General features: G+C 39.4%; 1 protein-coding gene across 3 annotated transcripts in view; it reads right to left on the bottom strand.

The window, feature by feature from the left end:
* Window positions 1-12,823, bottom strand: part of SRPK1 (SRSF protein kinase 1) — a 38,583-nt gene that overhangs the window by 6,298 nt on the left and 19,462 nt on the right. For 2 of the 3 annotated variants that reach the window (XM_089514788.1, XM_089514790.1), the window contains 9 exons: window positions 11,590-11,677; window positions 10,822-10,928; window positions 9,309-9,474; window positions 6,838-6,863; window positions 5,406-5,619; window positions 4,631-5,062; window positions 3,555-3,655; window positions 969-1,076; window positions 198-267 (listed from right to left, as the gene is read on the bottom strand). In XM_089514788.1, coding sequence (XP_089370914.1) covers window positions 198-267; window positions 969-1,076; window positions 3,555-3,655; window positions 4,631-5,062; window positions 5,406-5,619; window positions 6,838-6,863; window positions 9,309-9,474; window positions 10,822-10,928; window positions 11,590-11,677 — 1,312 coding nt within the window. The remainder of the gene's footprint in view (window positions 1-197; window positions 268-968; window positions 1,077-3,554; window positions 3,656-4,630; window positions 5,063-5,405; window positions 5,620-6,837; window positions 6,864-9,308; window positions 9,475-10,821; window positions 10,929-11,589; window positions 11,678-12,823) is intronic. The other variant, XM_089514789.1, reaches the window with a different exon arrangement.

The raw sequence follows: 12,823 nt of genomic DNA, 5'->3' as shown, positions 1-12,823 counted from the left end.
GCGCCGGGGCCGGTGAAAAGGCCTCGGCGGGCTGCATCCGGCCCACGGGCCGGAGGTTGCTGACCCCTGCACTAGACAATACACATCTCCCATTCTTCAACCTCTTTCACTGTACTGCAAACACATACATTAAATCACTTCCCCACCCTATATGAATAATTTTTAGCAGTTTAGACAATTCAGTGAATAATTCTTACCTTCATCCCGTGAATAGTCTTCACCAGAGTGAGGCTCAAACAGATAGTCACCTGTAGCCAATTCAAAGGCCTAAAGAAGAAAATGGCAGACATGTTTCAGGCTTTTTAATTGGGAACATTTTATCTAGGAACAGTCACAATCCTAATTAGATACTTGTGCACAGGAAAAGAGAAAACATTTCCAGAAGGCTGTTGGGTTAGTCTGTTGCAGCAAATAAATACCAACTATCTCATGGTATGTTGAAGAGTAATACTTTTTATTTGAATTTTTTATCTGGCCGGAAGAAAAGAACCGGCTCTAAATTACAGTGCTGAAAAGTCATCGTAAACAACTCCAGGCTTCTCTCAATTAGGCAAAATTGATTCATTTAGTTCCATACACTAGAATATCTCAATATAGATTATGTTTGATTCAGGCATTAGAGCTATAAATTACTTTGGCCAGTAAGTCTGAAGTAAGGGGGTGACATACAAATTATATAATGACTACTATATGCTACTAATTAAAAAAAAACAGCAAAATAATTTCCATTAAATGAAAGGCGTCCTTTAAAGTTTTCTATTTTTCTTTATTTATTTCAAGGATTTATATTCCACCTTTCTCCCACAATGAGAATCATTAACTTGTCTTAAAATAATTTTATATCATGCTTCATTGCATCTGATTTTAGGGACGTGTAGAGCATAAAACAAAGTGCCTATTCTGTTGTGGATCTGAAATTCTTATTGAATTGTGAAAAGAATTAGGTAACATAACATGATTGAGCTTACCATGCAAGCTGTGCTCCAAATATCAGCTGAAGTGCTGTACCCTGCTCCAATCAAGACTTCCAAGGATCGGTATTGCCTTGTCTGAATGTCCTCAGTGTAGTGTTTATGCTGCCAAAGTAAAGCATGCTATTTTAGAACCCAAGAGCAAGGAGGATTCCATGATCAATATAGGCATAAATGGAATCATTACTTTAAATTAGAGTTCTTCAAATCCTAGTTTCCAAGCTTCAAAATTTGACAAATTAGTTTTGCATAATATGAAATCCAGCATTGTAAACGTGATATCCCCCAGCAGGTTTCCCTTATGAGAGCATTCTGTACTTATTACATCACGACTGAGATCTATACATATACAGCCTGATATGTATATAAGGACAGAATAGCTACATAGTGCCTTTTGTTTGGCAGCACTAGAACAGCGTCGTCTTCGAATCTAGTACTGCCAAACAAAAGGCACTATGTAGCTATTCTGTCCTTCTATCCTTAGTGGGGAAACATGGAGTGGTTAGAAGTGTCTCACTTCCATTTCCCAAGTCAAAACTGAGTCAGGATGCTATCATGATAAAGACTTTGCCTAGAAGTGCCTCCAGTGAACTGAATGAGATGAATTTAGAGTCCTGAGCAGAAACACTGCTTTTAGAGATGTAGAAATGTTTCACAGTAGGCATCATTTTAAAAGGGATATCAATCTTGTAGAAGAGCAACAGTAGTTTTCAAAGATATAACCACATTAACCTGTTTCAGCATAAAATGGGAATGGGAGAAGATAGGATCAAGGAATAAAGCACATTTTTGAGACTGATTTATTTCAGTTGCAGGTTGTGGGAGGTAGGGTTAGAGTGTAATAATGTAAAGAAAGATATGTCTTTCTACAATTCTGAGTCTTCCCTAGATCACTCCAACTCCAATATACCTGTGGTTGTACATCTAATTCCATTAATGCATCTGGAAGAACTGGACTGACATCAATGAAAGCTCATGCTAATATAAATCAGCTAGGGATTAAATATTGATCAGAGCGGGGACTGCAGTCAAGAAATCATAAGACGACTAAGAATGGGGAGGGCAACTACGAAAGAACCAAAAAATATCATAAAATGTAAAGACATACAACTGAGCACAAAAGTTAGAATCATATAAGCCATTGTATTCCCTATTACCACGTACGGATGTGAGAACTGGATAGTTAAGAAAGTGAATAGGAAGAGAATTAATTTATTTGAGATGTGGTGCTGGAGAAGAGTGCTGAGGTTACCATGGACAGTGAAGAAGTCAAGCAAATGGGTCCTACCCATCAAACCAGAAATCTCTCTGGAAGCCAAGGTGCGTTACAGACCGCCCCTTTGGGGCGGCCTGTAGGCACTCCTTTCCCCGCCGGATCAGGGCCTCAGCTGCCAGAGCGGCAGCCTCCGAGGCCCCGATCCGCCACGATCCGCTTCAAGCCCCAAAGACACCCGACAGCAGCGGGGAGTAGGAGAAAGGGGCCGCTTGGCCCCTTTCTCCTTTGCGTCGCTGGCGCAGCCGTCTAAAAGCTGAGCCAGCGACGCAAATCGCAGAAGGAGCTCCGTTTCAGAGCTCCTTCGTGCACTGCGGAAAGGGCGCTCTATGCGCCCTTGTGCGGCATAAAGTTGTCACGTTCGCGCCGCCCCATTTGGAGGCGGTGTGTCTGTGACGTCGTAATGGCGGTGCCCATCTAGAATTAGTATTAATTCTAGTATTAAAGTTGGGGGCGTCCGGAAAAGATGGCCCTTTCTAACCCTAGTACGCGCTCCTCGCGTACTAAGGTGCCCGTCTGTAATGGGCCCAAGATGACTAGACTGAGGCTGTCATACTTTGGACACATCATGAGGAGGCAGAACTCACTGGAAAAAACAATAATGCTAGGAAAGGTTGAGCGAAACAGAAAGAGAAGAAGGCCACATGTTAGATGGATAGACTCTATTAAGGAGATCATGGGTATGAATTTGAAGGACCTGCATTGAGCAGTGGATAATAGGGAGTCTTGGAAATGTCTCATCTACAGGGTCGCCATGGGTTGAGATTGACTCAAGGGTGGATAACCACAACAGTATCAAAGGTACTGCTTAATTCCTTCTTTCCCCACTCTTCTAACTTCTACAACAGCAAGTTCCATACAGGTTTTTGGTTTTTTGGGTAAAGCCCTTATATTAAACCGTGCTTAGTAGCTGGTCAAGACTGCAGCTTTACTAATTGATCAAAGTGCTTTAAGACTAATTAATTAGCTAAAGATTTACTGCAGTAGCTTACACTACACCAGTCACAAATGATTGCTGACTGGTAGCTAGTCAAAGTATGCCATTGCCAAAACATAATACTGGAGCCATTTGGCATTAATTCAACATAAGCCCCTCTGAAGTTTGGAATGAGTATGGGGATGGGCTCCTGCCCTCCCAGCTCCAGGCAATGTTTAATGGAAAAACAGACAGGACCACCATTAGCAACCTTGTATTTGTACAAGCAAGTAGCCAATCCTAAAGGTAAGAGATACAGTGGTTACATTCACCAAAGCTAACGTCAGAGATCAGCAACTCCTGCTACTCACCAAGGAAAGAGTTTTAAACTTACCACCCAGCAAGCATTTCCTAGATCAGCTATCTTCACTTTAAGCTTATCTGCATTCCCAGGCTCAAGAGGATTAAGGAGGAAATTTCCAGCAGCAGATTTTCCTAGATATAGCATGAACAGCCAGTTAACATCACATGGGCAGATCCACCATCTGCCACACACATTCAAATAATATTATTTCTCATGAAAAAACAAATAAGAGACAATTATGATATGTGGTTTATTGTGACAGAAAAAAGCTTCAGGTTCATATGCTCCCACCTCTTCTGTGACATAACCACAAGGAGACTGATAGCTTTCATTTCCACTTTTGATTAACCAGAATTCGTTGAATGCATCAAACTTGTGGTTAAACCTACTAAGGGTGGTTTGAAACAAGCAAACGTCAAATCATGGTAAATAAAGCTGGCTTCTCTCAATGAACAATAATTAAGATTAATTACAGATAAACTTACTGGATGACCTTAAATAAGCCATTATTTGTCAACCTGCCTTTCCCTTGTTGTTGTCATTGTGTGCCTTCCAAGTACATTTTGACTTATGGCGACCCTGAGACAAACCTATCATGGGGTTTTCTTGGCAGAATTTGTTCAGGGGAGGTTTGCCATTGCCTTCCTCTGAGGCTGAGAAAGTGTGATTTCCCAAGGTTACACAGTGAGTTTCTATGGTCGAGCTAGGATATGAACCCTGATCAGAAAAACAATATGTGAAGCATTTTGATCACTTAGCAAAAGTTCTATATGAATCTGAAATTTTGTGAAACATAGGTTAGCCAATGTTCATGGGGTCGCATGCTCCCATGCTAACAGGAGCAACCCTATTACTGCATTAGCTCTCCATAGTAGAAAAGGATGTCAGGGCACCTTTACACACACACAGCAGAGCCCTGCCAGAACATCTGTTTCTTTTGGGGAAGACTTGTGCTGCATGGCTGGAGGTAGACTGGTTTTCAGCAGTACATTGCCAGAAACACTTCCGTGGGGGGCTACAAATGAGGACTACATATTGCCTATCTCTTCTTCAGCATATTTCTCCACAAAACTGCACATTTCTCATACAGAATGTTAGTGGCGTACCTTTATTGTTCTCAGAAGATCCATTATTCTCATTCTCATCCTCAGAAGGTATTTCTGCTCTGATGCTCGCTTGTAAGTGGCTAATCTGCTGCTCACTGAAATACTGTTCATCACTTGATGTTCCCTGGCATACCATGGAATCCATAACTTCTGAAACTAAGGATGCACAGGACTCTGATACTGCCTCTCGTATTCTGTTCTCTGAGCCACCATTACTTTGATCGTAAGCACAGGTCTCATCCTCTTCTTGTTCCTGAGAGGGACCACTGCAGTCATTGGCATTGTGAAGGTCTTCCTCAATACTCACTGACACTTGGTTAATGGAATCCGAAAAGGCAGTCATTTGCACCATTCCATTACAATTTATTTCTGTTAGGCATTTTTCAACCCCTTCCATTAAGATTGTTTGCTCTGATACAAGAGAAATATCTTCTAGAGAAAATGGGTGTGAGAAAATAAAGGAAGGTCAGGCACATATAAAACTTGATATATTTTAGTGCATGTTGATCAGATATACAAATATATTAGTCAAACAGCTGTACTGTAAGTGTTCTGAAGATTTGGACAACACAATCGAAACTTAAATATCCATCATACATGCATGCAAAATGCTGAACTAACACTGTCCTGCTCATGTAGTAATGCTCACACAATACAATGCATTCATATTTGTCTTTTTCCACATTTCAGAAATGTGCAACAATGTCTACCTTAAAACTTATTTATCTTGAGAGCATGAACTTGTACATACATACATATATTTAGAGAACAATACCTGTCTTTCCTGGTACTCCTTCATCTGGGGGGTTCTCTTTCAAAAGCAGCTCAAGTGGCCTTGGAACTTCTTGCTGGTCTTCAGGTTGAGCTTCCAGAGGGCTTGCTTCCTTCTCCATCTCCTCAATTTCCTGTATCCGCTTTTCCAGCAGTTCTGCTTGTCGTTTCTGTTTCTTTTTCAATTTCCTTTTTTTATTTTTGGACATTTTGTCTGCCTGCAGGTTAATTGCAAACAAGAAAGCTCTGAGGCATCTGTTCCCTACTTCTCTTTGAATAAGATGAAGGGAAGGTCAAAGAGGAAGGAAAAAGGAGTCTTGTGGTACTAACCAATTTATTTTGTCACAGGCTTTCTTGGACTAGAGATGTAAGAAGGAAATATTTTCACTCTAATCATAAAGATCCAAATGCTGTTAACACTTGAAAGTGCAATCCTAAAATTCAATGGGGTTTACTCGAGCTAAACAGGTATAGGATTTTAACCTTAATCCACTCTTTCAATTCTATTCATACTTCTGGTATGACATAATGCCCATTAAATGCACAATATAAAAGGATGCAAAAAGAAAATATTCTATGGAGCACACATGGTGCAATGGTTTGAATGTTGGACTACAACTCTGGAGACCAGGATTTGGACCTACTGACCCCTTTCAGCCATTGAAACCTTTGTCAAGTCATACTCTCTTAGCATGAGACTCAGACTTAGTCTCACACTGTCTTAGCATCAGGCAATGGCAAAAACTCCTCTAATCAAACCTTGCCAAGAAAAACCTGTGATGGGGTCACTTTAGGGTTGCCATAAGTCGGAAAATGCCACCTTCTTTAACAAAATGCATCTTTTGTAGTAGAAAAACAGAATGAAACTTGAAAAATTATCAATATCTTTTCAACTTATCAACTGCCAGGTGCATTTAATTCTTACTGTGCTCAAGTTATTTTAGACATTTAATTAAGAGCAATCCCTTGCTAGAGAACTATTCATAAAATACTTATTTTATTCATGTAAGCAATGCAGGCTGCCCCTAAATATGTGTTGACATGTTAATATGTGTTTTTTTTTTAATAAAATGAGACCAGCCCAAATGTTTATCTGATTCAGAATACTTTTCCCACAGTAGTCAATGAAATGCCTATGAGATCTACACATGTTCATCACAAGTAGGATCAGAAGCAATTACTGCAATTGCAATAACCTGGCCCGGGGGGGGGGGGGGGGCAGAGTCTGACAATTCCCAATACCAGTGCAGCAAAGAACGAATGTTCCATACCAGAACTGAAAGAAACATGCTTATAGCAGCATGCTACAATTTAACCCTGGTGTGGTGCCTACAAAGTTAAAGTATTTTACATTACTCAAACTACTCTATGAATATTATCTAAATCCAAAGGCAAAGTCTAATTCAATTTGAAAAGGCACAAGTTGCCACACTTACGGGTTTTGGCTGTGGTGCAGTACTCACTGTGAAAAGAGAAACACAATTAGTATGACTGCAATCATACGCTGCAATAATTCTACAAAAGCTGTGTATGATACTACATAGAAAAAGAAAAGCCATCACCAGATTTCAATCCATTAGGAAGCATGCACCCACTTAAATCATCTCTGAAATGATTGGGCTATGTGGCCATGTTCTAGAAGTGTTTAGTCCTGACATTTCACCAGCATCTGTGGTTGGCATCCTCAGAGAATACAACTTTGTTAAAAAAAAAAAAAACTGTTGAACACTAAATGCTACTTATGTCAGTTTCAGATTTACAGGATGGATTAGTAAATCACTGGTGACAAGATGAATTTTCTCTGGCCAATGTGCCACATTTAACTGAGCAGAATGAACAACCATGATAACTTAACAACCCAACTGTTAAAGGGGATCTTAAATATGAAGTATCAACAGGCATCCTAGTTATGAGCTACTTTTTTGGTTGTTTGTTCCAACCACATAATGGCCAGAATCACCTTCCAGACCAGACCTACCTTTTCTATGTTGTCATCCCCACCCGACCCCCAGCCATTTCTGTGTCAGTGGAGAGTGGAAGCAGCAGAGATGTGCCTTGCTATAGTTGGATACACATCATCATAATTACCAAGGAATTTCCAAGGACCGTTCGAGGTTTTTGAGGATACCAATCAAAGTGCATCCAGCTTAAGGACCATAACTGCTTCTCTGCTCTCCACTGACACTGAAATGGCTTTGGAATGGAGCTGCAGTAGAGAAATGGCAAGTTTGAGGGGCCTGCATTAGGAGATACACACTGGAGATACATCTCCTGATACAGGAACTAATCCAGCGTTTAGCAAACAAGTATTTTCCATGACCTTAAGTGTAAACTAAGGGTAGACTCAGATAGGGCTTTCAATTCAATGACTGAAATTCTGGTGGAAGTAGCTGGCCACCTAGTACTTTAATCAAGTGCCGATCCTGAAGAAACCCAAATGTGCAAACAATGCCCATTACCAACACTGAATCAGATGACTTTTCTTCAAATTGCCAAGTGAGGAGAAGGGTAAAGACAAATGGCACTGAACACCACTGATGGTTCATTTCACTGCTGACCAGCTTCCGTTGATTAAAAAGTAATGTTTTTTATGCTAGTAGAATTCTCTTCACTGTATCACAGCTAAAAAGCAATAATATAAACACCCACAGGCAACCCAAGCAAAACTAACTATATGTCTCACAGAAAGTAGGCAAAACCCAAATTTCAACTGACTGACACAGTCACACTGGTAAATTGAGAAATCTTGAGTCAGGGGTGAAAACATATATACACTATGATTGTAATGCTTCAGTAGCATCCATTATGGTTTGACCATGTGCTTTGCCTTACAGGACAGGATACCTACAATAATAAAATAGGATAACAGAGCCTCTAACTCAACATGTATCTGTAACACAGAAGTTGGAAAGAATATTTAAATTCCTGGGAGTATACAAAAAAGATTAAGATATACAAAACACATCTATATATACCTCACTATACTGATCTTCCAAAATGGAACTCCACAAAAGTTCCATTAAGGTGTTTTTTCCACCACTTATATAAACTACAAAAGATTAGAAACAATATTTTAAATATGCATCTTCATATCAGTTTACATGCTATTGCTTCTAATGGAATGTTTATCTAATCTTGCAGAAAAAAAGGAATATTTCATACTAATAATGCTCAAAGAGATCCAATCACAAGTCACATCCTAACTAATCACTTCAGAAGGAGCTATTTTAGAACCAACAGGTTTATTTATTTTATTTATACACCGCCTTTCTTCCTGAAGGGACCCAAGGCAGCTCAGATTTAAAAAGCATTACAATAAAATGTAAAACAGTTAAAATCACGTAAAAACAATATAAAATTAGATTAAAATATAATGGAAGTTAAAATGCAATACACAAGCTCAATATAAAAACCATTGTGATGTGCTTATATTTTAAATGCTTGCTTAAATAAAAAATGTCTTGGCCTGCTGTCAAAAAGCAAGCAGGGAGGGGACCAGTCTAGCCTGCCATGGAAGGGAGTTCCAGAGGGTGGAAGCAGCCACCGAGAAGGCTCTCTTTTGTGTCCACACCGAAGGAGCCTGGGATGGTGGTGGAACCAAGAGAAAGCCTTTCCCTGATGATCTTAGTGTTCTGGCAGATTCATATGGGGAGATACGATTCTTCAAATAATCTGGACCTAAGTCATATAGGGCTTTATAGGTCATGACCAGCACTTTGAATTGTGCCCACAAATGAACCGGCAGCCAGTAAAGCTGTTCCATCAAGGAAGTTATATACTCCCTATAACTAGCTCCACTCAGCATTCTGGCCGCAGCATTATGGACCCGCTGAAGTTTCCAAACAGTTTCCAAAGGCAGCCCCAAAACTGCGAGCCTGAGATTTCAAAAACAAGAATAAAAGAGTACCTGCAGAGCCAGAAGGAGGGGGCGCTCCAGATCTTTGCCACTCTGTTGCTTCAGCAGCAAGTCTGCGAATGTATTGGTCATTAACACACAGCAGAATGTTTTCTGGTTTAATATCAGTATGGATAAGCCGACATTTGGCATGTAAATAATCTAGTCCTTGCAAAACCTTCAAGAGAAAGAAAACAGGCATTTAGGTGACTTACAACATCAATGGTACAACCTATAGTGAGAAGTCAGAATTTGTGAATCTCTCCAAAAATAAACTGCAATAAAATGTTTTCCCTTTACTTGACTGTCAACCTATTATTCTTAAACTGTAATCCCCATTCAGTTTAGAATTGTTTTTCTATCTGCTCTGTCTGAGCCTACCCATCCTTCCTAAATCTACTTGTGGTATGTGTGCATATGTTTTCAAATCGCTTGCCATGTTATGGTGACCTCATGAATTTCATACACAGTTCTTAGACAAGGAATACTTGGAGGTAGTATTGCTGGTTCCCTCCCTCTGAAATACAGCCTATAGCACCTGGTATTCTTCAGCAGTCTTCCAACCAGAGCTGACCCTTCTTCCTTCTTTGCTTCTAAGTTCAGGATCTGGAGCCTTTAGGGTATTTAGGCAGCCCAAATCTATTTACTACTGTTATATTTTGCAAGTGGACCAACAACTACAATTAAATTGTACTTTATGGTATGTATTATTAGAGGGAACAATGCCCCAAGAGCTAAAGAGTATAACTAAACTCATTTGCCAGTGGATTGGAAGTTTGGAAGATACATCCTACATCCCAAGGCATCTAGGTAAGAGAATATGTCCCAGTTCTCTTAAAAGGATCTTTGCATGGGAATCATGCAGCCCTCCTGATGTTGAACTATACATCCCAGCTGCCCTAGCCACCATAGTCAATGCTGCAGTCCAACAACATGTGAAAGACCACTGTGTATATGTTGGGATTTCCCAGGGTAAGCAACCCCATTGTTTACCAGTGGCTGCATCTTACTTCCAAAAAAATCAAAGCAGGGATACTAATTTTGGTCTTAGATGAAACAACAAAGAAGAAAAATAGAAAAATAGACTCTATATTTACAGCAACTAAATATTCTTTTTAAATCCTGCATAAAAATGCCTTGATATCTTTTCTTAGGATTCTAAAGCAGGAGGAAAGGATTTATATCAAAGTCACAGTGCAGTTTAGACTTGTTCCATTAGCCTGAGTGCAGCAACTAAAACTTGTAACAGTTGCTTTTTTTGGATCAAAAGTCCTAGTACACGGAAGATTCTGGGAGTTGTAGTTCAAAAACTTTTCCGGCTCTGGCAGCAAGATGAAACATTACAGTCTCCAGTTGCACAGCTAAATGGGCACAATTTGAATTAGCAGCATACATTCAACAACATAGGCTTCACAAAGAACTATAAAGCTGAAAGCTAATCTATTTTAAGAAAATTCTCAAAACTGACAACATATAACTTTTAACAAAATTAACCCCTAAAGTGTCAAATAGAGGAAGAACATACTTGTTGGATTATTCTTTTTACACAAAGTAGTGGAAGTCCCTGATAATTTGATTTTATGATCCATTTCAGAAGATGGTGCCCTAAAACTTCGAAAACCATACAAATATCTGCAGCTGAGTCAAGGCTGAAATTTCTGAGATTTTTACAATATCAGTCATTGCTGAAAGTATGGCTACTCAGTTACAAGACAAAACAAAAAGAAACTGTATGATCTGTTAGTATACATCTCCTTTTCCTTCCAGATTTTCTTATTCCCTAGAGCATCAGTAATGCTATCTATATTACTCTGTGACAACATCTGTTCAGAAAGTATGGATGGAGTAAATCTAATTATTAACAACTGTACACTATTTTGTCAGTAAGCCCTACTGACAATGTGAGGCTGAAGCGTCATAAGGCAACAAAACAAAACTAGATTACAAGACAATGGAAGACAACCCAAACCCCTCTTCTCCTCCAAAAACCTTTCATTTTTTCAAAGCTTCATTCCCATATTTTAATGGGTTTTTTAAAGCAGTTAATGATCATAAGATCCACAGGCAGAACAGGATGAGCTTGCTACACAGTTACCTAGCAATTCTGATGACCTGCACATAATACAAAGTCCCCAGGAAATGAGTTGCATATTTTATCATATATTTGTTGTAGATTAAGATTACAGACAGCTGTAATTTTTATCTCCCACTTTCATTACAACAACTGCTCTATATGACTTTTTGAAAGAGACACACATTCCTGCTCTTGCCGCCTACTCTATAAAAAGGATACGAGAACCATTTACTCCTGAGATTTTGAAGTCATCTAATAGCTGAACCACTCTCTCTCTGTTTGGATCATCGGGGTCAGTGTTGCGGACCTGTATAGGTGAATGGTGGGGAAAATCAAACAGCATAAGAAATCATTTAACAAAGATTCTCTCTTTATTAAGCTTCATCATTTCTCTACACATTTCATTTTGGAAACAAAAAGGTAACATGTCTAGCTATTTATAAACAGACAAATATCTATGAAAACATTGATCTTGCTTTGGTCTCCAAATGCCAGAGAGAGAGAGAGAGAGAGAGAGAGAGGAGGAAACAAACAAAAAGAGGTTTAATACATCCCTAAACTAAAGTTACATTGTCTCAGAGCTGCACTGATACTGGTGCATTTCATGGGCCTGTACTTCCCCTTCCTGAGCCTCTCTTAAAAATTCCTTTAAAACTTACTGTTAGATACATGGGATGAAGTAAACCCATAAGCTATGTTAATGTGAAAACAAGATGTTTATAATTAACAATATAAAAGCACCAAGATCAAACTACCCTGAAGAATTACAACAGCTATATCCTAGTTAGTGGCTGAAGTCTCAGCAGGTGATGAGAGCCTCCCACCATACCAACTGCCTCTGAAGGAGGGAACAGTAGCTAGCATTTGCTGGACTTAACCCCCACCCACCACTGCCATTTTCTTTTCCTAGTTCACATAAATACATAAATAAGTTAGCTGGTTCCAGAATATTTTAAACTGCCCCTGAAACTGAAGTGAGTCTCTTTACTGACAAAAGAAAATAATAATAATAATAATAATAATAATAATAATAATAATACACAATAAAAAACCTAATCTCTATTCTTGTACATTATGGATGAAATCCAACACTGCTGGCAGCCAAGTGCCAATGCAACAGTACTTCTTTCCTTCCCCTCTATCCCACCTCAGCTTTCTCCATCACCTGAAAATCAGATGGGGTGGTGGTTGTTCTAGTATCCCAGAAATGGTTGGGGGTGCACAGGCAGCTGCGATGGGAAGAGGGAATCAATCCCTTCTAATTCTGTTGGAAGCCCCCATACTGCCAGAAAAATACCACAGGGGGATTCTCTAAACTTCAGTAGAACTAAGAGCCATTTCCTGTTATACCATATATACTTGTCTGTAAGTCAAGAAATTTATGCCCAAAAATTGAACCCAAAATCCCAGGTCGACTTGTTTACTGGTCAGTATGGTAATGTGATAGCAGCTC

This window comes from Sceloporus occidentalis, unplaced genomic scaffold (genome assembly GCF_023333645.1).
Source record: "Sceloporus occidentalis isolate IW3139 unplaced genomic scaffold, rSceOcc1.0.p SCAF_3, whole genome shotgun sequence".
NCBI classification, from domain to species: Eukaryota; Metazoa; Chordata; class Lepidosauria; order Squamata; family Phrynosomatidae; genus Sceloporus; species Sceloporus occidentalis.
The sequence above is the reverse complement of the archived record's forward strand: the minus strand, read 5'-3'. Positions and strand labels throughout refer to the sequence as shown.